This window comes from Anopheles maculipalpis, chromosome 3RL, assembly GCF_943734695.1.
Source record: "Anopheles maculipalpis chromosome 3RL, idAnoMacuDA_375_x, whole genome shotgun sequence".
Classification (NCBI taxonomy): Eukaryota; Metazoa; Arthropoda; class Insecta; order Diptera; family Culicidae; genus Anopheles; species Anopheles maculipalpis.
Window position 1 is genome coordinate 44,028,758 of NC_064872.1, and position 26,604 is coordinate 44,055,361.

Sequence of the window (26,604 nt, forward strand, 5' to 3'; positions counted from 1 at the left end):
AGAACCACAGTTCAGTTCTGTATGCGACACTGTAAAGACAGATTAGCAACATGGAGCAGCTACGTCCAGCCGATGAAGTAGAAATAAGACAACTTATACAAATCTACGAACGAAACCTTCCAGAGTCTGTGCAGTTTATGTTAATATTGCAAAACATTTTACGCATCAAGACAACAGTTCAACGTTCGGAACCAGAAACAGTTTCGCATAGACTACGGAAAACCGTTTACGTTCCAAAAAAAGAAAATAATAACCATTTTGCTACATTCGTTGCCATCAGCCGTGAAGACGTAAGTTTTCTTGAATGTGTTTTTATTTTTTGTTGCGAGAACAAATTTAAGGTAATTCCAATATTTGATTTGATATTCTATTGTTGTATTTTTCGTTTTCAGGATCTACACATTATGGCTCACTCTCTAGAAAATCCTCCTCTTGAGCTATGTAGTGCACTTGAAACAACAAGTTTTATAGACTGGCAGCGTAAGCCTACGTTTGTAGTTGGCGGAGCAAAAATAGTCCATGAACTAATTCATCGAAAAGCCCAGGAATTAAGCTTACAGATTGATACAGCAGAATACGTTAATTATTGGATTCCACAAGAAAAAGCGGCAAAAATCGAGTTCGTGTAAGTAGTTCATCGGTGTATGGGATAAGAGTTGTTGTCTCATATAATACGCTTTCGTTATCATATGAATTGTTTCCTTGTTTACAGAGTTCCAAACGATGTGCTATTGAAACCATTAAAGAAAGACCATGGAAAAATTTTAAACGACATGTGGCCTTACCGTTACGGATCCTCCCAGTGGTACATCGAATCAGCCATCACGCATAACGGTGGTCTAGGACTGTTTGATAAAACTTCAGAAGAGCTTGTTGCATGTGTGTTTAAGAACGATCTGGATGGTATTGCGTAAGTTAAACATTTATCGGTTCGAGTATGAAACCTTCACAATATTCAAAAATTTCTTTACAAAATTCAGACATCTGTACACTGTGCCTGATCGCAACAACAGAGGATATGGAAGCACACTTGCAAAAGCAATGACACGTCTCATTGCAGTGCATCATCAACAACACGTGCAAACATTCATAACTCCACAAAACAGCAAATCGATTAGACTATTTGTAAAACTTGGTTTTGTGGCTGTAAACAAAATATATTGGCTTATATTGCATTAACTAACGAAATCTGCTAATGATGGTTTTCGTTTCCCTATGATCTCCTAATGATCGCTATAAGTTATAATAAACATATCTAAGAATGAAGAATTAAGTTTCAAAATATAAGAAGGATGAAGAGATAATTCTATGGATTGTAAAGTTAAGCACACACACAAAAGCACGTCATGATTTTAAAAGTTAGCAAAACAATTTCGTGTAAGATTTATCTACTACATTCGAAACTGCGAGATGATAATAAGAATTTACCGTTCTTTGTTTTCAAACTTGAGCAATTTATTTAAATCAAATATAAACCTAACAATCACAAAACTGGCGTTTAATAATGATGATGGCTCAGATGGCTCGGTCCATGAACAATGCTGGAGGTGGAATGCGCAATCGGAGCAGCGTGATGCGCAATAGGGGCGGCGTAGTGCGAGATCGGGGCGGCGTAGTGTGCGATCGGAGCAGCATGGTGATGCTGGATGGTAGAGTGTGCTACCGGAGCATGGGCATAGCTGGACACGTGCACGGGCTGAGCGATCACCTTGTGGACAGGCTGGGCGATCTTCACTGCCGATGGCTCACGACGCACAACGGCGTTGAATCCGGAGTGATGATCGGCATGGTAGTCGACAACGCGATGATGGCCATCGGAGTCCAACAACGAGTACTGTCCGTGCACCTCATCACCGTGGCGGGTCTCGTGCTGACTCTTGATGTCTCCGGTATGTTCGTCATGCACGGAGTACGAGAACTCGTAGTTAGCCGGTGCATGGTGCTCTACGGACTTGATGATCGTTGGTTGAGCGATGGTCTTGACGATGGCTGGAGCAGAGTGCTGGTAGTAAGCTGGAGCGGAATGGATGGATCCGATATGGTGGACAGCTGGGGCAGCATGATGCTGGATGGTGGAGTGCGATGTGGCGATCGATCCGTGTTGCGCCACGGGGAGCAGACCAGCGCTAGCGGCTACTACCAGAGTAGCCAGTAGAACAAACTGAAGAATAGGAAAGAATCGTTGCAGTTTTCATTATAGCATGTATTTTAAAATACAATTTATGTGAAAGAACGGAAGATATTCTTACTTTGAATGCCATTGTTGAAACAAGACTGTTTACTGTATGAAGATCTGGGTGATTGTGCCATTTTGTGTGGTGACCAACGCCTTTTATACTCAGGATACCCCGATGGAGTTGTTTGTTTGAGCGTCCTTGAGGCAGCGCTATCATGAAATTACACTACTTTTACTCACTGAAACCGTAGTTCAAAGAGAAAAGCAAGTACAAGACTGGCTTTTGTGTATTCGATTTTCACCAAAAATACATTGAAAGTAAAGCAACAGGGCTAGAACGGTCACACCTCCACTGTGGGATATTTTTTAATATTTTGTAGCGAGGATTTATTTGCTTCAAAAGATATTGTTGTTCATATTAGGTAAAATTGGGATATTGAGTTCAACAATTTACTTTTTTTACACGGTTGAGGAGCTGATAATTTGGGGCGCTAATCTTTACCAAAAGTTTAACTACAATATTACCAAACAAATAAGCAGCTTGTAAATATCCTCAGATTTCAGATTTTCAAAGTTAAAGTGGAACACTACACCATACCCAACATAAACCAACTTAAGCCATTAAGCATACAGTAATTAAGAAATTGATGCATAACTTATAGTTACTTTGAATTCTCTTCGAGGTGTAAGTTACATTACGTACTCGTACATTCAACATCAACCATTAAATTCTGAAGTACAGAAACTGTCACCCAAAACGTACAAATCACTAAACCAAAAGTTCTTCTCCTAGGCTTAATGACCTTTAAGGTCAAAGCCGGCCATCGAATGGCTTACAAGACTTGTCCATACTACGTAGTTGGATAGTCAGTCCTCAATAAGGGTGGACGGTCCGGATAGGATTTGAATCCCGGTCCTACCGTATGAAGATCGGCGCCAATGTCGCCTACTCCACCAGGCCGCCCTCAAACCAAACCAAATGTTACCCGAATTAAATAGCAACGTGCCTGCTTAGATGTCATATTATAGAAAATGTCTATTTTTTACTTATGATGTGTAAATGGACAACAGGACTCTATCACATGTACATCAGCCTCACGTCATGATTATATATGATTTATTAATTGTTTAAAACGATCCAGTTTTTTTTCCATCTGATCTTGCGCATGATCAGAAGTAGTTAAAAAACCCCACCTTTCTTCTACATTGATTTGCGTTTATGCGTTTGCCAGAATATCCTGGATTCGACAACAACCCAGAACCCAGTACCAGGATTAAATAGGCGAGCATATCAGTAACAATATTCTTCTTTAGTCATGAATGTTCAACATTATTTAAAGTAAACAAACGAGGATAATAGATTGTGTTTGTCTTAAATTTTAATTGGGTCACATGATAATGCAAGAGCCGCAATCTATTTTATATCTATTTTTACGAAGCACCCTCTGAAAAATGAACATTAAAAAACTAAAACAATAATAAAAACAAACTAAATATAAAATAAAATCAGCGTACATCTAACAGACGAAAAAACAGTAGAAAAGCAATTAAAGGGAAACAAACAACACGATCAATATCGAACCAAAATGGCGCGACGTAATCCGACACATCCCCTAGTGACAAGAACCTTAAGTTCTTGTGAGCTAATTTATAAACCCAATACAGTTCAGCAGTTCAATCAATACACACAACAAAGCTAATTTTTTATAGCAAATCAGCTGCACAACCTATCCTTCTTCCCCAAACCATATTTAACAATTGTTTTAAATCCCGGCTAATGAAGACCACAAAATTCCGGACGAGCTAGCTCTCTCTGAACATCGAAAGTCGCCTAGCTTATTTAACCCGTCGATAAGATTTGTATGATACAAGCCTCGTAATTATTAATTCTTTCATTCATTCACAAACGGCAATTGGGTGCCCAGTGTGTATCAGTGTATCAGTGGAAGGATATGTATCAACTCACTTATTGAACTCAAATTACTTTACCTTTCTCTATCATTCTATGGCTGATTAAAGCATTTCTTGCAATCAACAGTCAATTCGGCATTAACCTATGTCAATTTAGTTCAAGCTCATGCTAAATTTGAGAAAATGTCCATCAACCAGCTAAAAAGTACGTAAAATCCACAAAATTATGTGCATATAATCTCTTTTATTGACTGTTTAACATTACATTCCTAACACTTTCTCTAAAGAACTTTTTACATTACGAGTTGAACTTAGTAATGATGATGGCTCAGATGGCTCGATCCATGAACAATGCTGGAGGTGGAATGCGCAATCGGAGCAGCGTGATGCGCAATAGGGGCGGCGTAGTGCGAGATCGGGGCGGCGTAGTGTGCGATCGGAGCAGCATGGTGATGCTGGATGGTAGAGTGTGCTACCGGAGCATGGGCATAGCTGGACACGTGCACGGGCTGAGCGATCACCTTGTGGACGGGCTGGGCGATCTTCACTGCCGATGGCTCACGACGCACAACGGCGTTGAATCCGGAGTGATGATCGGCATGATAGTCGACAACGCGATGATGGCCATCGGAGTCCAACAACGAGTACTGTCCGTGCACTTCATCACCGTGGCGGGTCTCGTGCTGGCTCTTGATGTCTCCGGTATGTTCGTCATGCACAGAGTACGAGAACTCGTAGTTAGCCGGGGCATGGTGCTCTACGGACTTGATGATCGTTGGTTGAGCGATGGTCTTGACGATGGCTGGAGCAGAGTGCTGGTAGTAAGCTGGAGCGGAATGGATGGATCCGATATGGTGGACAGCTGGGGCAGCATGATGCTGGATGGTGGAGTGCGATGTGGCGATCGATCCGTGTTGCGCCACGGGGAGCAGACCAGCGCTAGCGGCTGCTACCAGAGTAGCCAGTAGAACAAACTAGAGAATAGGAAAGAATCGTTGCAGTTTTCATTATAGCATGTATTTTAAAATACAATTTATGTGAAAGAACGGAAGATATTCTTACTTTGAACGCCATTGCTGAAACAAGACTGTTTACTGTATGAAGATCTGGGTGATTGTGCCATTTTGTGTGGTGACCAACGCCTTTTATACTCAGGATATCCCGATGGAGTTGGTTGTTTGGAACGTCCTTGAGACAGCGCTATCATGAAATTGCACTACTTTTACTCACTGAAACCGTAGTTCAAAGAGAAAAGCAAGTACAAGACTGGCTTTTGTGTATTCGATTTTCACCAAAAATACATTGAAAGTAAAGCAACAGGGCTAGAACGGTCACACCTCCACCGTGGGATATTTTTTAATATTTTGTAGCGAGGATTTATTTGCTTCAAAAGATATTGTTGTTCATATTAGGTAAAATTGGGATATTGAGTTCAACAATTTAATTTTTTTACATGTTTGAGGCGCTGATAATTTGGGGCGCTAATCTTTACCAACAGTTTAACTACAATATTACCAAACAAATAAGCAGCTTATAAATATCCTCAGATATCAGATTTTCAAAGTTAAAGTGGAACACTACACCATACCCAACATAAACCAACTTTTAACCAATTAAGCATACAGTAACTATGAAATTGATGCATAACTTTTAGTTACTTTGAATTCTCTTCGAGGTGTAAGTTACATTACGTACTCGTACATTCAACATCAACCATTAAATTCTGAAGTACAGAAACTGTCACCCAACATGTACAAATCACTAAACCAAAAGTCCTTCTTCATCTTGGCTTAACGACCTTTAGGGTCGAAGCCGGCCATCGAATGTTTTACGAGACTGCAGATGCCACGTAGTTGGATAGTCAGTCCTCAATAAGGGAGGACGGTCCGGATAGGATTTGAATCCCGGTCCTACCGTTTGAAGATCGGCGCCAATGTCGCCTACTCCACCAGGCCGCCCTCAGACCAAACCAAATGTTACCCGAATTAAATTGCAACGTGCCTGCATAGATGTCATATTATATGTAGGTTCTTATTATAGAAAATGTCAATTTTTTACTTATGATGTGTAAATGGACAACAGGACTCTATCACACGTACATTAGCCTCACGTCATGATTATATATGATTTATTAATTGTTCAAAACGATCCAGTTTTTTTTCCATCTGATCTTGCGCATGATAAGAAGTAGTTAAAAAATCCCACCTTTCTTCTACATTGAATTTCGTTTATGCGTTTACCAGAATATCCTGGATTCGACAACAACCCAGAACCCAGTACCAGGATTAAATAGGCGAGCATATCAGTAACAATATTGTTCTTTACTCATGAATGTTCAACATTATTTAAAGTAAACAAACGAGGATAATAGATTGTGTTTGTCTTAAATTTTAATTGGGTCACATGATAATGCAAGAGCCGCAATCTATTTTATATCTATTTTTACGAAGCGCCCTCTGAAACATGAACATTAAAATAATAAAACCATTAAAAAACATACTAAATATAAAATAAAATCAGCGTACATCTAACAGACGAAAAAAGAGTAGATCAGCAATTAAAGGGAAACAAACAACACGATCAATATCGAACCAAAATGGCGCGACGTAATCCGACACATCCGCTAGTGACAAGAACCTTAAGTTCTTGTCTCCGTATATAAAAGGTTATTGTGAGCTAATTTATAAACCCAATACAGTTCAGCAGTTCAATCAATACACACAACAAAGCTAATTTTTAATAGCAAATCATCTGCACAACCTATCCTTCTTCCCCAAACCATATTTAACAATTGTTTTAAATCCCGGCTAATGAAGACCACAAAATTCCGAACGAGCTAGCTCTCTTTGAACATCCCAAGTCGCCTAGCTTATTTAACCCGTCGATAAGATTTGTATGATACAAGCCTCGTAATTATTAATTCTTTCATTCATTCACAAACGGCAATAGGGTGCCCAGTGTGTATCAGTGTATCAGTATAAGGATATGTATCAACTCACTTATTGAACTCAAATTACTTTACCTTTCTCTATCATTCTATGGCTGATTAAAGCATTTCTTGCAATCAACAGTCAATTCGGCATTAACCTATGCCAATTTAGTTCCGGCTCATGCTAAATTTGAGAAAATGTTCATCAACCAGCTAAAAAGTAGGTAAAATCCACAAAATTGTGTGCATATAATCTCTTTTATTGACTGTTTAACATTACATTCCTAACACTTTCTCTAAAGAACTTTTTACATTACGAGTTGAACTTAGTAATGATGATGGCTCAGGTGGCTCGGTCCATGAACAATGCTGGAGGTGGAATGAGCAATTGGGGCAGCGTGATGCGCAATCGGGGCGGCGTAGTGCGCAATCGGGGCGGCGTAGTGTGCGATCGGAGCAGCATGGTGATGCTGGATGGTAGAGTGTGCTACCGGAGCATGGGCATAGCTGGACACGTGCACGGGCTGAGCGATCACCTTGTGGACGGGCTGGGCGATCTTCACTGCCGATGGCTCACGACGCACAACGGCGTTGAATCCGGAGTGATGATCGGCATGATAGTCGACAACGCGATGATGGCCATCGGAATCCAACAACGAGTACTGTCCGTGCACCTCATCACCGTGGCGGGTCTCGTGCTGACTCTTGATGTCTCCGGTATGTTCGTCATGCACGGAGTACGAGAACTCGTAGTTAGCCGGTGCATGGTGCTCTACGGACTTGATGATCGTTGGTTGAGCGATGGTCTTGACGATGGCTGGAGCAGAGTGCTGGTAGTAAGCTGGAGCGGAATGGATGGATCCGATATGGTGGACAGCTGGGGCAGCATGATGCTGGATGGTGGAGTGCGATGTGGCGATCGATCCGTGTTGCGCCACGGGGAGCAGACCAGCGCTAGCGGCTGCTACCAGAGTAGCTAGTAGAACAAACTAGAGAATAGGAAAGAATCGTTGCAGTTTTCATTATAGCATGTATTTTAAAATACAATTTATGTGAAAGAACGGAAGATATTCTTACTTTGAATGCCATTGCTGAAACAAGACTGTTTACTGTATGAAGGTTTGAATGGTTATGCTGTGCAGTGTGCGAACCCACGACTTTTATACTCTTAGTATAGCACATTAGCACATTTTTACCAATTCCTTTCGTCATTGAGACAAGGCTATCATGAAACTGTACTACTTTTACTCAGATCTACATCAACTGCATCGAAAAGAGAAAATAAAGCACAGTCCAAACTAGTGCCAACGACTGGTCACTAAAAATATGATGAAAGTAGAGCAATACGGCTGGATCGGTCACACCTTCACCGTACAACACTTATCATGTACTTTAAGTGATAAAAGTCAAATGATAAATAAAGCTTGGCGTTATAACAATAACAGCAGCATACATTTTTTGGTGTTGCTTAACAGAAGAACTGAGTAGCGTAAAGAAAGATGAAGTAAACGAACCTTCTAAAAACAACTCTTACTTTATTTTTTTTAGCGGTGCAAAGATGTATATGAAGATAATGTATGGAATTTACTTTTTTTAGCGTTTAAAGATAGGAATACGTCCTGGCCGTCATTACGAAATAAAAAATAAAAGTTTTTCAATATGAATCGTAATAAAAATAACATATTTATTTTGAAAAGAAACTTCGAGTTGATGAGTAAATAGATCTTTTTATTATTTTATTTTAATCCAACATTATTGCTAACTGCCATATGGTCTCAAAGAGGTAAACAGATAATGAAAACAAAATTATTTCATAAAAAAATATGGCTAATTTATTTTCAATATTAGCAATGAAAATAAATTTCTTATGTCTTTTCTTATGTCTTTTAAATAAACCCACATACATAACCCGATATAACTTCCTTGAAGAAAATAATTGTATTGTCGATTTCATTTATGATTTATTTCACATAGAATAATTCAAGAACAGCTTAAAAACTCAATTTGTGTAAAAATGTTAATGTCTTAGAAGACATTTAAAGTTTTAATTTTAGAACCCTCCAAACAGATGAAACAAATATTGAAAACAGAATGGAGAATTAATAATCATGGACACATTCAAACTTCATCCTAAGTATCTCGTTTTTTCTCAATTTAAATAGTTACCAGCGGTCGTAAATAATGCACTAACAATTAGAAACATTATTTATCTAATTCTTAACATTCTTAGCATCAGAAACTGTACTTTCCCGCATCAACCATGCCTTATGTGAATCTCTTCAGTGCGCACAGTTTCTACAGTTTCTTTATTTTAATACTGAACTATTTCACAACTCCCTGGATACTTCAAACGTTTACGAACAGCTGATTACCGCTTATCAATGATCGTGCATATTATGTAGCATTCTATCTTATCAATTCTCACCTCTTCAAAAAAAGCAACCTCCATTATAGAGATTAAGAGCATTTTCTCACGCTCTTTGAGAGAAATGCTATTTTGCTCAACTAGCAAAAGGCCTCAATTAGCGCTAGATAATGTTGGTATTCCAGTTGCTGCTTGAAAACGGTACAGTAAAGACGGAACAGTGAAATGGAGCCACTACGACCAGCCAGCGCAGAGGAAATACTTCAACTTATTCATATTTACGAGCAAAGCTTGCCAGATTCCATACAATTTGTAGCACTGTTGCAAAATATTTCACGCATAAACGCAAAACTCTATGGATCTGATTTGGAAGAAGTTTCGCACAGGCTACAAAAAACTGTTTACGTTCCGGGTGGTGAGAGTGCAAATCGCTTTGCGACGTTCGTAGCCATCAGTCGAGAAGAGGTACGATAGTTGTGTTACACGATGCACCAAAAATAAATTTGTTTAATCAAAATCTTAAAACACTGGACCGTCATAATCAACTGTAAATAAATAAATAAATAAATAAATAAACAAAATCTTAAAACACTTTCAGGATCCGTTTGTATTGGTGCATACTTTGCAAAATCCACCGGTTGAACTTTCGGATGCACTCCGTAAAACGAATTATATTAACTGGGATATCAAACCAACGTTTGTGATTGGCGGGAACAAAGCAATAAGAGCTAGCCTTCATCAAGTAGTAGAGGAGAAAGCACTACGGTTACAAAGTCGATCGGATTGTATAAATTTCTGGATGCCACGGGAAGAAGCTGCCAACGTAAGCTTTGAGTAAGTAACATTTATGGAAGTCGTTTCGGTACATTAACGATTTTTCAACTATTGTTTTAAATGGTGGTTTTTATGTACAATCGCTTTCGTATTATGCAGTGTTCCAAATAATGTGCAGCTGAAACTACTAACAAAAGAGCATGGAAGAATTTTAAACGAATCGTGGCCCTTTCGGTATAGAACGTCTCAACGGTACATAGAGTCAGCTATCGAACATAGCGTAGGTCTCGGACTGTTTGATAAAAGCTCAGCAGAGCTAGTGGCGTTCGTGTTTATGAATGATCATGACGCTGCGGGGTAAGTACTGAAGTAGCTTTTGCTTTGTCATATTTATATTAAGGTAAATTTCATTCCCTTTTCAGACACCTGTACACTGTTCCCGATCGTAACAATAGAGGTTACGGAACCACACTTGCCAAAGCATTGACACGATTCATCGCAATCCAGTTTAAGCAACATGTCCACACGTTTATCAGTGCTAGTAATGAACGATCAATCAGGTTGTTTGAAAAGATTGGATTTACGGCTGTAAGCAGAACAGAATGGCTTACCACATCTAGCAAATCTGGGTGAGATTCATGTTTATGTCCCCAAAACATTATTAACCACCGGCACGTTCCCCCATAATAAGGGCTACGTAGTATCAGCAAGTCTAGTAAGCCGTTTGACAGCTGGTGTGACCTAGTAGGCTGTAACGTCAAGAAAAATAAGAACACTCTTTACTGTTATGTAGACAAATTCTACGATGTAATGTAGATCTTCAAAAAACCGGGTTTTTTGCTCATAAAACAATGGTTACAATAAGCACTAGTATGCAGTATTTTAACGATAGTTTAATGCAAATTTCAAATGGAAAAATGTTTCAGGATTTCAAGCAAATATACCTAACATAAACGTTCTCAACAGCTAAATAAATTAATTATCTTGTAATGAATTATAACAACAACAATACTTTAAGTTTTACAACAGATGCAGTTCTTATATTCTTATGCTACTAATCAACTTCAAACAATATTGTTTGCCCTTAGTAATGATGATGGCTCAGATGGCTCGGTCCATGAACAATGCTGGAGGTGGAATGCGCAATCGGAGCGGCGTGATGCGCAATAGGGGCGGCGTAGTGCGTAATCGGGGCGGCGTAGTGCGCGATCGGTGCGGTATGGTGCGCAATCGGGGCGGCGTAGTGTGCGATCGGAGCAGAATGGTGATGCTGGATGGTAGAGTGTGCTACCGGAGCATGGGCATAGCTGGACACGTGCACGGGCTGAGCGATCACCTTGTGGACGGGCTGGGCGATCTTCACTGCCGATGGCTCACGACGCACAACGGCGTTGAATCCGGAGTGATGATCGGCATGGTAGTCGACAACGCGATGATGGCCATCGGAGTCCAACAACGAGTACTGTCCGTGCACCTCATCACCGTGGCGGGTCTCGTGCTGACTCTTGATGTCTCCGGTATGTTCATCATGCACGGAGTACGAGAACTCGTAGTTAGCCGGGGCATGGTGCTCTACGGACTTGATGATCGTTGGTTGAGCGATGGTCTTGACGATGGCTGGAGCAGAGTGCTGGTAGTAAGCTGGAGCGGAATGGATGGATCCGATATGGTGGACAGCTGGGGCAGCGTGATGCTGGATGGTGGAGTGCGATGTGGCGATCGATCCGTGTTGCGCCACGGGGAGCAGACCAGCGCTAGCGGCTGCTACCAGAGTAGCCAGTAGAACAAACTGGAGAATAGGATAGAATCGTTGCAGTTTTTATTATAGCATGTATTTTAAAATACAATTTATGTGAAAGAACAGTAGATATTCTTACTTTGAATGCCATTGCTGAAACAAGACTGTTTACTGTATGAAGATCGGGGTGATTGTGCCATTTTGTGTGGTGACCAACGCCTTTTATACTCAGGATATCCCGATGGAGTTGGTTGTTTGGAGCGTCCTTGAGACAGCGCTATCATGAAACTGCACTACTTTTACCAGATGTAACCTGATATTTGTCACATTACCACTCAAGTTTTGATTCAGTTTTGAGCAGTTCGCATATTTTAAGAAGACTTCAATATGCTTTCAGCTATTTCTCATTGTTTTAAGTATTCCAATACGTTTCCAGGTGGATGCAATAAAGCACACACCATTAGTTTTGCAAAGAAAGTAAATCAATAAAACATGCTAACAATAAAATTTATGAAATGTTTGTTTTTATTAATTCTACCAGCTAGTCCAATCATCGAACTTAGAATATTCAATCGTCTTTTTACAGTGCCTATACTTATATAACCTTAAATACAAACGAAACAAAGTAACATAATAACAACTGCCACAATTGTCTAAAGTTACGCTGATCTATCACAGATAGGTTGCTAGACAGAACAAGAACGAATCCTATAATGCTATGCGATGTCCAACCGGCAACATCCCATTATTTGCTCAGGTACTTTGCGGCCCAATCCGTTCGTCCCGTATGCTCATTGCCGGCGCCAACATACGTTAACACTCCTGGAAGATATAAATTTGAACCGTTTTATATTGTTCATATCATCCATCGCACTGATTCGCATACCATTGTCAGGAATCCACTGCTTCTTTTCTACACCATTTTTTGGTATATCGTCCCACGGGAACAACTTAAATGATGCATTAATACCGCTAAACTTTTCGGTGCTTAAATTGCTGCAAATAGTTATCAGATAACAAGCAAACTGATGTATGATCTGCCCTGCGCACTCCCAAACAAACATACCTAGTATCTGATACGAATACTTGCTGTTGATTTTTTCGTCGTGGCACGACATTAGCACTAGAATGGGAAGGTTTAGCATCAGAGTTGTCGAAAATGTCCGCTATAGCTCCGCTGGCACCGATGTTTTTCGTAGAGCTCTTGGCAAACGGAACCGTGTTCGGGTATTTTGCCGTGGTTGAATCCTTGCTGAACGATAGTGCACCGAAAAGATCCTCTAGCTTGAAGTCGTTGGCTGCTTTCTTGGCTGCCTTAACACGGCTTCTGAAAGCAAAAGTAATTACATTTCACCTTGATGGAGCAACGCTGTTTGCACTTACCCCAAAATTTCATCCAGCGAATCATCCACACGGCTTTCTCCAAGATGGTGCGTTGGTTCCCAGCTCTTGCTAAAATGTCCATGAATCGTTCGGTCCATCGGTCCGTTGCGATTGCGATACACCTTAAGATCCTCATCTGTTTTTCGTGTCAAGAGCATAGGTTGTTTTGAAAATGCGTTGTATACCTTGCTGTCGTTCAGAAAGCTACCATTAAATGCTCCACTACCACCAGCCCTTCGACCAACACCACCGTCACTGCCACCGCCAATGCTTACAGCCGAGTTTCCATTCTTTAACATGTGGCCAGAATTTTTCTTATGCAAATAGAACCCACTTCCGAAGTAGCTCGAATCATCACTATCAATGACAGGAAGCATGCGATGTCCGTTTGCCTTTGCGACTCCTTGTCCGCTGTGGTGGTGTTGATAGTCCGTATTTCGTGTCACAAAAATATCGTTCACCTTCTCTTTCCGACTCCCGATTCCGTCTGCTAGCGGTACGGACACATCCGCCAATCGGTTATCGTCAATACGCACCACTGCAGGTTTAATTATGGCATAACTGACGACGGAACCTGCAGCCTTATCATTCGTCACCTTATCCCCATCGGCTACAATATTATTAGCTTCGTAAGAAACGTTCGACTTTGTGTATGTATTCGATGGTCCGTTGCGGAGTATCTTCGTCATGCCCTGAGCATTTGGTGGAACCGAAGGTGCAATTCCCACACTGTAACCGTTGAGCATCTCGTTTAGCAGGCTGTAGTTTATACCGCTCTGCAGTTTACCAGTTTCCTTCTCATCTGCAGTGTACAGCTGCTGACTGGCTTGGGTCGGCTGTGTTTGCTGAGTCGTCCGGTCGACCGTCGTCTCTGACACGCGTGATAGGCTTAGCATGGAGTTTAAATCGTTCAGTTCGTTATTACTAATTGGATTAAAATTGCCATTGGCTCCGTTCGCGTCGCGCGTATTTCTCGTGTTGGGCGCTAGCTCCATGATTGATAATCGAGCATTTGGTACACCGATTGCAGGGGCACCGTTTGTGTTACCATTGTGCTGGGGTTGATTGTGTTGTGTTAAACCATTCGTCGAGATGTTCGCCGAGTTTCGTGGTTTCACTGCGCTAAAGTATGGGTACTTCATCGATTGTTGTGCGGTCGGTCGCTTCTCCGGTTCCCACTGAAGCAAATCCTCCAGCAGTTGTATACCGGCGCTGCTGGCACGTGTCACCAAGGTGGCCAGCGGTATTTTTGGACACTCCGGAAATCGAAACTGTATCGTTGCGGCAAGTTTGTGGCCATCTGCCCAATCGGACTATATAATAAATACAAAAAAGCACAGTGTAAAATAAGCTAATGGTGGAACCGATTCACAGGATTATGTGATATTTTGTGACTGCTGATGCTCACCTTGTCCGGTGTGCCCAGCACAGAACATATTTTAAATAGCTGATCCACCTCGCTAGAGCCCGGAAACAATGGCCGAAACGTGTATAGTTCTGCCATTATACATCCCACTGCCCAAAGATCTATGGAGCTGCCATAGCGTGTAGAATGTAGAAGCACTTCTGGTGCACGGTACCTTAAAATAAAAAAGGTATGGTTATGGGTATGGTTTTGATAACACTCCTTTATTTATCGTATGGAATCCTTCTTAAGACAAAAAATAATGATTAAAATAATAAATAATAATATGAGCGAATCTGTCAAATTTTATTGCAAAGTCCTTGGATCGTCTGATAGTATAACATGTTGGCAAAAACTGTCAACGGCAGAATCAATGCTAAATCGCACTTGAACTTGGACTACTATTAGTGAAATGAGCCAAATATTTCAGATTTTTTTGCGGTTATTGTTCTAAATAAATAAAAAGTTTCCTTTGCAAATAACTCACAACAAATGACTATTTTGTGCTTTTCTTTTTTTAATTTTCATTTCATTTCATTTTTATATTTTATGAGTTAAACTTCAGAACTTGATTTCTAATTTACAGTTTAAAGCAATACAGCTATCCTGATATTTATACATCAAATGTTGATTTACTTATTTGAAGTTAAGAAGGGCTGAGAAAGTAAAATAAAACGATAAATATTTAAGAGACTTCATCAAGCGTTTACGCATTAAAAACAACTTAAAATAATTTGCAATCAATGAGTAAAATAGCTGTTCAACCATATATAAATAAAATGCATTAGTTTTAATTGATTATTAAGATAATTTCAAACAAAAGTTATAATACATTTTAAAAATAATAAGGCGATATAATATGACGCGATATTGGAAATTAATTTATCGATACACCTGTAACTCATAAGGACTTTAAGCATTCGAAAAAGTAACACGTGTTTTGTCTCCAACCAATTTGGACCGCATTATCCATTTAATGCGTCATTCAATACGTCGTGGGAAGATAATAACCGACGAGAGGCAAATTGTAAAACTCATCCAAAAAACGGAAAGGGGAAAGGTAGCATACGGTCATCTGAAAAGTGCTACTATAATTCATGACACTATCATGTTTTGACATTGATCACGCAACACGCAATATGTTTGCTCCCACCAACAAAACAGACGCACCTGCTTGATACGTAGTCAAGCGTAGGAGAGATCATTTAAACGAATTCTGCCACACTTATTTACCACACATAAGCCCTTACCATCTCGTGGAAACGTAGTCCGTGTACGGTGGCCGCGAGCGTATCTCTCGGGCTAGCCCAAAGTCGGCTATTTTAACCGTTTCCGGCCCACTGCACAGCACGTTCTCTGGTTTCAAGTCCCGATGGAAGAAGCCGTGTCGGTGCATGAACGCCAACCCGGTAAGAATTTGCTGCAGTATCAGTCTTACGGTCGCTTCCGGAAAATGGGTATCGCGGTCCTTGATCAGCTGGTACAGGTTTTCCTGCATGTACTCGAACACAAAGTACAGCACATCGTTTTCCCGTATTACCTCCTTCAGCTTCACCACATTAGCATGGGAAAGTTTCTTCAGCGACTGGAAAAGAAGTGGATAACGTGTGCCGCACATAAACGATATATGAACAGTTCCAAACGATTTGCGTTGCGATGTGATTGCCCATAAAGCAAGCCTCCATTACCTTCACCTCCCTTAGGCTCATGGCTTCCTCCCAGGAGTAATATTTCCGCTTCATGCGCTTGATGGCGACCTTTTCACCGGTGTCCTTCCGCTGGCCAAGGACAACGGTACCGTACGTACCGTCTCCCAGTTGACTTAGCGTCAGGTATCGATTCATGGCTGGGCCCCGTGTCTTGCTGCAAAACTGTGGTTCTACCCGTGTTCTACCAGCACTGTCACATTCCAAGTAAAGGATGCACCACAGGGATATTAAAACATTAAACCAGCACTAAACAACACATAACCACTTGGACCATCATTTTCGTATTCTGTTTTTCCCGTTTTCGCTTGCCACTAAATCACTAGCACTTGTAATAAGGACACGGTCAGCTTTAAGTTCACGTGTGACACTCCACAAGGCATTTCAATTTGTTCGTTGTAGCATTTGTGGTAAAAGAATCACCAACACTCATGTTCGCGCACTACGTTGGGCGCTATAGTTTTTAACTAATTCCCCTTTGCTGGAAACTGACCTTTCTTGTTGTCACCGTGCATCACTAACAGGACACCAATTTATTCGCTCGGTGGATAATAAATACTGGGTGCAACTGTGTTTGCAACCCTCCAAGGAAACGTCCGGTCAATGGAAAACCTTCAGAGTTTGGGGTTAAATTATTGATTGAGTTAGAGCACGGGAGGCAGAATCAATAAACATGGTGCAGCAAAACAAAACAGAAAAAAACAACAACCCAAACAACTACTTCGCCCCTTGGGGACTTGCTTATTGTTCATATTGGAAATAATGGTTTAGAGAAATTGAGTGAAATATTCGATTCGAACTTTTTAAAAGGTACAAAACTGTGGCTAAATGACTGTTTTCTTTTTTTACAGTTCTCTTCAAGCAAAGCAAAACAAACGTATAAAATAAATTGAATACAAGATCGATTGACTATCAACGCCGGTTGCTAAACTATTGATAGCGTACGATGATATTCTGGTCAACAATCAAAACTAATTTGAACCTTCAGGAAGGTCAGGAACACCTTTCTTTCTCGTCACGAAATGATATCACCAGCACGCAGCTATCATAGACGACGGGGAGATAGTCCCATAGATAAGGGTTGTTATTTTTTTTTTCAAGGATGGCAAAAGGAAGCCTATGTTGGGTAATTCTAAAATGGATGCTTCATTATTATTACCTGAATGGGTTTTCCTGCTACTGTGTTGTTATGCGTAGTATTTTAGTTTATAGTAAAAAATATTTCAAGCTGCTAGTATTAAAAACTAATTGTGAAAAGCCAATTAAAAATATATTAATATCGAACTCTGATAAAACGAACAAAACATAGCAAAGCAATTTATAAATAGTATAATAATTTTCTGAAAGTGAAAACACGAATGTGGGCTAGCAAAGCGACCACCATTAACCTTTTAACCCACAAAAAATATCACGCAACTTGGTCTCAAAACATTCGCATGCCCAAACATTACAGTTGGTAGTGCGTACCCAGGCAAATGACGTTCATCGGTGCCGTCGAACTTTTCCGCCAATTAGTGATCCTTTTTTTTGTTGTACCTTTCTTGTTTGTGTGTGTATGTGTGTGTTGGTGTTTTTTTTCTCTGTTCTCCAAACACTCACAACACTCAACACCTACCAGTCTACCAAATACCATCGATATTGTCAAGAATAATAAGAACTTCCAAGACCCCATGGCTACGCTTTCCGTGCGAATCCTTCAAGCCCTACAGGAGAGCGCCATCAGTTGTGTTTGACCTCGTTTTTCGCCTCTTTTTCACCCTGAGCAAAACACAGTTTTGTTGCAGCATTTTTTTTTTTTTTTTGTTGTATATGTACTGCAACTTCAATCATTCCTTGCCTTGGAAAACTAATACTTCGTAACGTTTTTTCTTCGTCTAAGCAGTGGAATTTTTTTATACATCATAATTGGGCAGAATGAACCATAGCAAAGTGTAGTGAAAAGTGATCCGTAACGCTGTAACATAATACTTCTCAGGCGCAGTGCAAAAGTTGGAATTGGATACAACGGAACGAGGCCAACATGGCAACAAACCGGACACAAATTATTGTGTGTCAATTCTCTTGGTCATTTCAGCACGCATATTCACATATCTCTTATTGATGTTTTACCACAAAGTATAACTTTTTTTCAAAGCAGCTGGTTGTACCACGTTTTCACATTTTCCACAACATAGCGAGCGATAAGACACGGTTTTCACATGGTTTTTACAATATTTGTCACTGCAACTATCTGGTACCCACGAAAGAAAACACACTTATTGCCAAATAGTTTAACCAAGAACAGAGTTAATCTTTGTTACAGTGTTTTCATTTTTATACGGTCGATTTCGCCTCTTACATTCGACGCAAATATGCAGAAACACAATGAAAACGGCCGTGTCGACCATTACAGGAAAACGAACCTTTACAACTAGTCTCCAGAAAACGGGACCGGATGGGTGCGTACCAACCAATTCGTGTATGTTTATCCGTTCCCTAGGTAACCACTATCCGTTGCAAGACCATTCGTACGGTCGTGTTTGGAAACTTTGGTCGTCTTTGGAAACACAACAGCCGGCGTTCTTAATCAACGTTCTATAAATATGAAAACACGTTTACGGAAACACTACGTTACATTGCAGATATGCTATAATAACGATCAGTGGAATATCGAAAATGGCTCTCGAATTGACCCACGGTGTGATCGGTTAATAAATAGTCACATTCTAAGTCCACGCATGCGCTTCAAACATACATCTACAAATGCAATAGTACTATCAACACCTAATCATCATGTTTTTTGTACATCAGCCGTATTGAACTTGAGCTGACTATGCAGGGTTGTATTCGGTATTAATGTGCTACTAAACATGAGAAAAAATTCTAAGATAATTATTGTCACTATAATACATCAAATAAGGAACGCTTACGTTCATGCAGCTACAGGAAAAAAAATATTTTTAAATATTTTTATTTATTTATTTATTTAATAAACAAATAACCTACAACAACAAACCAATAAAAGAACAAATAACAAAGAAAATAGGACGCAGATTTAAAAACGAAAAATACTATAAGGAATTTGACATCAATCGATGAAAGTTGGCCGAGGTCAGATGAAAATCCATAAGGAGTAAAAAAACATTTAATTGGGACTGACAAAGAAGGAAACGCTCCGAAGCAATATAACGAGTACGTCGAGAATTAATACAAAGACTAGTACGAGGACTTGGGGTTTTGGAAGGAATATAAAAAGAAACACGGGATAGGAGAGCGGAACTGGCAATTTCCCATAACAGCAATCCTCCCATGAACGAACGGCTTGAGCCACACAACACCGATCTTCCAGTGACACCAAACTCAACGTCTGGCATTAAACTTGGCAGGATGGAAGTGACGAGATTGTACGCCCAAGAAACCGTCTGACGACCATCTTGGTAAAGTAACGCTAAAATTGTTCTATTTTCGAAATATTCGTTCTACAAGTATGACTCCAAATAGTCGAGACAAAGGAACTCCCCAATATCCTGAGTTAAGCCCCGAATCGTGCCCATGGACCTATTTGCTTGGATATAATACAGTGTATCTTCTTCTAGGCTTAACGACCTGTAATGTCACGCTGACCATCAAATGGCTTACTAGACTGCCGATACCACGTAACAGGTTGGCTGATAAGTCCCCGGTTTAACAAAGAAAAACACATTTTTTTGTCGGAATAAATAAAACGAATAAACAAAATTCGTTTTTATTATTCAACATAGTTCCCTTCAAGAGCGATACAACGATTATAACGACCTTCCAATTTTTTGATACCATTTTGGTAGTACTCCTTCGATTTTGCCTCAAAATAGGCCTCAGTTTCGGCGACCACCTCTTCGCTGCAGCCAAACTTTTTCCCTGCGAGCATCCTTTTGAGGTCTGAGAACAAGAAAAAGTCGCTGAGAGCCAGATCTGGAGAATACGGTGGGTGGGGAAGCAATCTAAGCCCAATTCATGAATTTTTGCCATTGCTCTCAATGACTTGTGGCACGGTGCGTTGTCTTGGTGGAACAACACTTTTTTCTTCTTCGTTCTTTTTTCGTTCGTCAAGCAACCAAAAGTTGCTTGACAAAAGACGCTCTATCTCACAAACTAATTGACATACAGACGTCAAATTTTGACACGAATCATTTGAAGGTTGGTGCTATATAAAAATGCATTTAATACTAGCGGCGCCATCTATGTATCAGACCGGGGACTTATCAGCCAACCTGTTAGTTGGATAGTCAAGTCCTCACTACGTGGGAACGGTCCGGATGGGATTTAAACCCCGGGTCCTGCCGTACAAAGACCGGCGACGTTGTCGCCTACACCACTGGGCCACCCATGGTCAATACAGTTGTGGTATTCCACTATTTATTACACAAATCAGAAGAACACAGCGTTGTACCTTCTTAGCGGAATTTTCACACTCGCGGACTTTTATTACAGTTGACCAGAGTTTCCCCTTATCTTGTTCAAATTTATCTGTGCCATCCTAAATTCTATTCCGCTATTTATACTAAAAACTATCAATCTAATCCTAGCTTAAATTATTCACTTCCTATGTATCCTGAATTCTTTCTTATGCTGCATTTCCTATGCTACCTATGCTATTCTAATCTTTAAGTAGTATCTATCCTATTCTAATCTATACTAACAATCTTCTACCAAAGATTGTGATCTTACCCCAAGATCACAGATAGTTGTCACACGGATGAGCCAATGGCAATAAAAGCAGTGTGACGTGTCACCATTGGCACTGTGATATTTACCACACTCTTTCCCTTATGAAACAAACGCATAACACTTTGTTTGAGATGATCCACGACGTTTATTGACGACTCCCGCTTTAGCCCGCGGCTACCTATTCCGGACTGTCCATTCTGAGTGCTGTTGTTTCTGAACATGTTGTTTTGTTCTTTTCTCAGAGTCACCTTGATCGTGTTCTAATTAATCTATTGTTCTAGTATGCATGCTTGCATTATATGCTCTAATAAGTTTTATGCAGCTGTTGCGCAGTTTGCAAATGAAATTAAATCGGTTTGCAAGGTACTATGATGGGACATGCTACAATATGACAATCAGATAAACAGGAGATAGAAAAAACAAATTTTAAATCATCGGCATAAACTAGATGGCCTTAACTTAATAATAACTTAAGTTATTAAGTTCATCTACTCACACACTTCAATAATTACAACAACAACAAACAAACTAACGAATAAAAAAAAATTTAAATACATTAATCTTTCTACACACGCACAATACCCAGCGTGAATGGCCCAAATTTCAATTGCGACCGAAATAGTTCAATATTACGCATCAAAAATAAGAACTACTTTTACCTGCGAGTTAGCCCCTTGTAAAGGCATGCAAGGACACGTATGTCTAGAATTGTAGCAAAATTTACGAAACAGACACACCTCCACCGCTTTCTTGTGTTTATTCCGGTTTCTCCGTCAGTTCATTCAATCCTTTCGTATCGTGCCATCGTAATGCATGTGGTCAACATTCACATAACTGTGTTCAATTCCAGTTTCTGTTTTAAATTGTTTTTTATCCTCTTTTCCGTTTATCTCGTAGTTGACCATGTCCTGCTGCTGAACGTCATCGACCGACTGCCAATATTCTAGCGTATGCTGGTAAACTACTTACCGTAAAGAGACAGCAATTAAAAACTGCATTCGTAGATATTTGTACAACCGCTGCAAGGCCTCATTTTTTGCACTTGCGAATGTTTAAGACAGATAAGTGCAGTATCTTTATAACATCTATTCAATTGCCAGATGATAATTGAATGTGGTGAAAATGCTTATAAAATTAAATTATGCTACGCCGTTGATATTATGAAAATCGATCTTCATCGACATTCTAAGCCGATGGTAACTTAACTTTTATAAACTCATGAACGAAAATACAAGACAGGGCGATGTGCTGACGTACAAAATAAAATTTATAATTTCATTTAAAAAAACACAATTCCAGCCGAATTGATTTTGTTATCCCCATACACCCACAACTGTTATGTTGTTGTGGAGGTGTGTCCATTCCAAGTTTATTTTTACTTTCATCCCGTTAACTTCAACTCTGTAATGAACTATTGAACGTTAACTTCAACTGTTCAATGAAATAAAAAGCAACTCAACTCAGTTGATGTAGATCAGTTACGCCGGGTAAAAGTAGTACAGTTTCATGATAGCGCTGTCTCAAGGACGTTCCAAACAACCAACTCCATCGGGATATCCTGAGTATAAAAGGCGTTGGTCACCACACAAAATGGCACAATCACCCCGATCTTCATACAGTAAACAGTCTTGTTTCAGCAATGGCATTCAAAGTAAGAATATCTACCGTTCTTTCACATAAATTGTATTTTAAAATACATGCTATAATGAAAACTGCAACTATTCTATCCTATTCTCCAGTTTGTTCTACTGGCTACTCTGGTAGCAGCCGCTAGCGCTGGTCTGCTCCCCGTGGCGCAACACGGATCGATTGCCACATCGCACTCCACCATCCAACATCATGCTGCCCCAGCTGTCCACCATATCGGATCCATCCATTCCGCTCCAGCTTACTACCAGCACTCTGCTCCAGCCATCGTCAAGACCATCGCTCAACCAACGATCATCAAGTCCGTAGAGCACCATGCCCCGGCTAACTACGAGTTCTCGTACTCCGTGCATGACGAACATACCGGAGACATCAAGAGCCAGCACGAGACCCGTCACGGTGATGAGGTGCACGGACAGTACTCGTTGTTGGACTCCGATGGCCATCATCGCGTTGTCGACTACCATGCCGATCATCACTCCGGATTCAACGCCGTTGTGCGTCGTGAGCCATCGGCAGTGAAGATCGCCCAACCTGTCCACAAGGTGATCGCTCAGCCCGTGCACGTGTCCAGCTATGCCCATGCTCCGGTAGCACACTCTACCATCCAGCATCACCATGCTGCTCCGATCGCACACTACGCCGCCCCGATCGCGCACTACGCCGCCCCGATTGCGCATCACGCTGCCCCAATTGCTCATTCCACCTCCAGCATTGTTCATGGACCGAGCCATCTGAGCCATCATCATTACTAAGTTCAACTCGTAATGAAACAAGTTCTTTAGAGAAAGTGTTAGGAATGTAATGTTAAACAGTCAATAAAAGAGATTATATGCACATAATTTTGTGGATTTTACCTACTTTTTAGCTGGTTGATGGACATTTTCTCAAATTTAGCATGAGCCGGAACTAAATTGACATGGGTTAATGCCGAATTGACTGTTGATTGCAACAAATGTTTTAATCAGCCATAGAATGATAGAGAAAGGTAAAGTAATTTGAGTTCAATAAGTGAGTTGATACATATCCTTATACTGATACACTGATACACACTGGGCACCCTATTGCCGTTTGTGAATGAATGAAAGAATTAATAATTACGAGGCTTGTATCATACAAATCTTATCGACGGGTTAAATAAGCTAGGCGACTTGGGATGTTCAAAGAGAGCTAGCTCGTTCGGAATTTTGTGGTCTTCATTAGCCGGGATTTAAAACAATTGTTAAATATGGTTTGGGGAAGAAGGATAGGTTGTGCAGCTGATTTGCTATTAAAAATTAGCTTTGTTGTGTGTATTGATTGAACTGCTGAACTGTATTGGGTTTATAAATTAGCTCACAAGAACTTAAGGTTCTTGTCACTAGCGGATGTGTCAGATTACGTCGCGCCATTTTGGTTCGATATTGATCGTGTTGTTTGTTTCCCTTTAATTGCTGATCTACTGTTTTTTCGTCTGTTAGATGTACGCTGATTTTATTTTGTATTTAGTTTGTTTTTATTATTGTTTTAGTTTTTTAATGTTCATGTTTCAGAGGGTGCTTCGTAAAAATAGATATAAAATAGATTGCGGCTCTTGCATTATCATGTGACCCAATTAAAATTTAAGACAAACACAATCTTTTATCCTCGTTTGTTTACTTTAAATAATGTTGAACATTCATGAGTAAAGAACAATATTGTTACTGATATGCTCGCCTATTTAATGCTGGTACTGGGTTCTGGGTTGTTGTCGAATCCAGGATATTCTGGTAAACGCATAAACGAAATTCAATGTAGAAGAAAGGTGGGATTTTTTAACTACTTCTTATCATGCGTAAGATCAGATGAAAAAAAAAACTGGATCGTTTTGAACAATTGATAAATCATATATAATCATGACGTGAGGCTAATGTACGTGTGATAGAGTCCTGTTGTCCATTTACACATCATAAGTAAAAAATTGACATTTTCTATAATAAGAACCTACATGTAATATGACATCTATGCAGGCACGTTGCAATTTAATTCGGGTAACATTTGGTTTGGTTTGAGGGCGGCCTGGTGGAGTAGGCGACATTGGCGCCGATCTTCAAACGGTAGGACCGGGATTCAAATCCTATCCGGACCGTCCTCCCTTATTGAGGACTGACTATCCAACAACGTGGCATCTGCAGTCTCGTAAACCATTCGATGGCCGGCTTCGACCCTAAAGGTCGTTAAGCCAAGATGAAGAAGGACTTTTGGTTTAGTGATTTGTAAATTATGGGTGACAGTTTCTGTACTTCAGAATTTTATGGTTGATGTTGAATGTACGAGTACGTAATGTAACTTACACCTCGAAGAGAATTCAAAGTAACTATAAGTTATACATCTCTTTCTTAATTACTGTATGCTTAATGGCTTAAGTTGGTTTATGTTGGGTATGGTGTAGTGTTCCTCTTTAACTTTGAAAATCTGATATCTGAGGATATTTACAAGCTGCTTATTTGTTTGGTAATATTGTAGTTAAACTTTTGGTAAAGAATAGCGCCCCAAATTATCAGCGCCTCAACCGTGTAAAAAAAGGAAAATGTTGAACTCAATATCCCAATTTTACCTAATATGAACAACAATATCTTTTGAAGCAAATAAATCCTCGCTACAAAATATTAAAAAATATCCCACGGTGGAGGTGTGACCGTTCTAGCCATGTTGCTTTACTTTCAATGTATTTTTGGTGCAAATCGGATACACAAAAGCCAGTCTAGTATTTGCTTTTCTCTTTAAACTACGGTTTCAGTGAGTAAAAGTAGTGCAATTTCATGATAGCGCTGTCTCAAGGACGTTCCAAACAACCAACTCCATCGGGATATCCTGAGTATAAAAGGCGTTGGTCACCACACAAAATGGCACAATCACCCCGATCTTCATACAGTAAACAGTCTTGTTTCAGCAATGGCAATCAAAGTAAGAATATCTACTGTTCTTTCACATAAATTGTATTTTAAAATACATGCTGTAATGAAAACTGCAATGATTCTTTCCTATTCTCCAGTTTGTTCTACTGGCTACTCTGGTAGCAGCCGCTAGCGCTGGTCTGCTCCCCGTGGCGCAACACGGATCGATCGCCACATCGCACTCCACCATCCAGCATCATGCTGCCCCAGCTGTCCACCATATCGGATCCATCCATTCCGCTCCAGCTTACTACCAGCACTCTGCTCCAGCCATCGTCAAGACCATCGCTCAACCAACGATCATCAAGTCCGTAGAGCACCATGCCCCGGCTAACTACGAGTTCTCGTACTCTGTGCATGACGAACATACCGGAGACATCAAGAGCCAGCACGAGACCCGTCACGGTGATGAGGTGCACGGACAGTACTCGTTGTTGGACTCCGATGGCCATCATCGCGTTGTCGACTATCATGCCGATCATCACTCCGGATTCAACGCCGTTGTGCGTCGTGAGCCATCGGCTGTGAAGATCGCCCAGCCCGTCCACAAGGTGATCGCTCAGCCCGTGCACGTGTCCAGCTATGCCCATGCTCCGGTAGCACACTCTACCATCCAGCATCACCATCCTGCTCCGATCGCACACTACGCCGCACCGATCGCGCACTACGCCGCCCCGATTGCGCACCACGCTGCTCCGATTGCTCATTCCACCTCCAGCATTGTTCATGGACCGAGTCATTTGAGCCATCATCATTACTAAACGCCAGTTTTAATAATTTTAAGGTAAAGAGTTTCACCAGCAATAAAATGTATTCATTCATTTAAAAATCTTAAAGATAGTCTACCTATACTTGTTGAAATATTGTGATTTTCAGTGTTTGCGGTTCCTTTGAATCCTTTACAAATGTTATCTTGTTATCTCTTTGTACTTTCTCATATTTTGTTTTTTCCTGTAGTGAAAAAATAGA

The 26,604-nt window shown here is 40.4% G+C and overlaps 7 protein-coding genes and 1 pseudogene across 7 annotated transcripts; 4 read left to right on the top strand and 4 right to left on the bottom strand.

Annotated features, from left to right (window-relative positions):
* The first annotated feature begins 50 nt into the window (after positions 1 to 50).
* On the top strand, positions 51 to 1,179 carry LOC126560642 (uncharacterized). The gene is made up of 4 exons (XM_050216600.1): positions 51 to 290; positions 393 to 625; positions 713 to 910; positions 981 to 1,179. The coding sequence occupies exons 1-4, from the start codon at positions 51 to 53 to the stop codon at positions 1,177 to 1,179; spliced, it is 870 nt and encodes a 289-aa protein (XP_050072557.1).
* A 319-nt stretch (positions 1,180 to 1,498) lies between these two features.
* On the bottom strand, positions 1,499 to 2,300 carry LOC126565740 (larval cuticle protein A2B-like). Its single transcript, XM_050222948.1, has 2 exons — positions 2,250 to 2,300; positions 1,499 to 2,161 (listed from the first exon to the last, which is right to left on the bottom strand). The coding sequence occupies exons 1-2, from the start codon at positions 2,259 to 2,261 to the stop codon at positions 1,499 to 1,501; spliced, it is 675 nt and encodes a 224-aa protein (XP_050078905.1). The 5' UTR covers positions 2,262 to 2,300.
* A 2,098-nt stretch (positions 2,301 to 4,398) lies between these two features.
* Positions 4,399 to 5,161, bottom strand: LOC126560643 (larval cuticle protein A2B-like). Its single transcript, XM_050216602.1, has 2 exons — positions 5,150 to 5,161; positions 4,399 to 5,061 (listed from the first exon to the last, which is right to left on the bottom strand). The coding sequence occupies exons 1-2, from the start codon at positions 5,159 to 5,161 to the stop codon at positions 4,399 to 4,401; spliced, it is 675 nt and encodes a 224-aa protein (XP_050072559.1).
* A 2,181-nt stretch (positions 5,162 to 7,342) lies between these two features.
* On the bottom strand, positions 7,343 to 8,105 carry LOC126560644 (larval cuticle protein A2B-like). The gene is made up of 2 exons (XM_050216603.1): positions 8,094 to 8,105; positions 7,343 to 8,005 (listed from the first exon to the last, which is right to left on the bottom strand). Exons 1-2 carry the CDS (start codon positions 8,103 to 8,105, stop codon positions 7,343 to 7,345), a joined length of 675 nt encoding a protein of 224 aa, XP_050072560.1.
* A 1,498-nt stretch (positions 8,106 to 9,603) lies between these two features.
* LOC126565729 (uncharacterized) lies at positions 9,604 to 11,368 on the top strand. Its single transcript, XM_050222937.1, has 5 exons — positions 9,604 to 9,846; positions 9,980 to 10,215; positions 10,315 to 10,512; positions 10,578 to 10,743; positions 11,244 to 11,368. The coding sequence occupies exons 1-5, from the start codon at positions 9,607 to 9,609 to the stop codon at positions 11,244 to 11,246; spliced, it is 843 nt and encodes a 280-aa protein (XP_050078894.1). The 5' UTR covers positions 9,604 to 9,606; the 3' UTR covers positions 11,247 to 11,368.
* Positions 11,369 to 12,422: 1,054 nt separating this feature from the next.
* LOC126565810 (dual specificity tyrosine-phosphorylation-regulated kinase 2) lies at positions 12,423 to 16,525 on the bottom strand. Its single transcript, XM_050223020.1, is given in 7 exon segments — positions 12,423 to 12,773; positions 12,775 to 12,889; positions 12,960 to 13,220; positions 13,277 to 14,589; positions 14,685 to 14,856; positions 15,932 to 16,266; positions 16,370 to 16,525. Coding segments are annotated over 7 exon segments (2,487 nt in total). The 3' UTR covers positions 12,423 to 12,638.
* A 5,232-nt stretch (positions 16,526 to 21,757) lies between these two features.
* On the top strand, positions 21,758 to 23,475 carry LOC126560645 (cuticle protein 18.6-like; annotated as a pseudogene).
* Positions 23,476 to 25,715: 2,240 nt separating this feature from the next.
* On the top strand, positions 25,716 to 26,396 carry LOC126565744 (larval cuticle protein A2B-like; the record flags this gene model as incomplete). Its single annotated transcript, XM_050222951.1, has 1 exon — positions 25,716 to 26,396. A coding segment is annotated over one exon (681 nt), but the record flags the coding sequence as incomplete, so codon positions are not given.
* Positions 26,397 to 26,604: the final 208 nt, after the last annotated feature.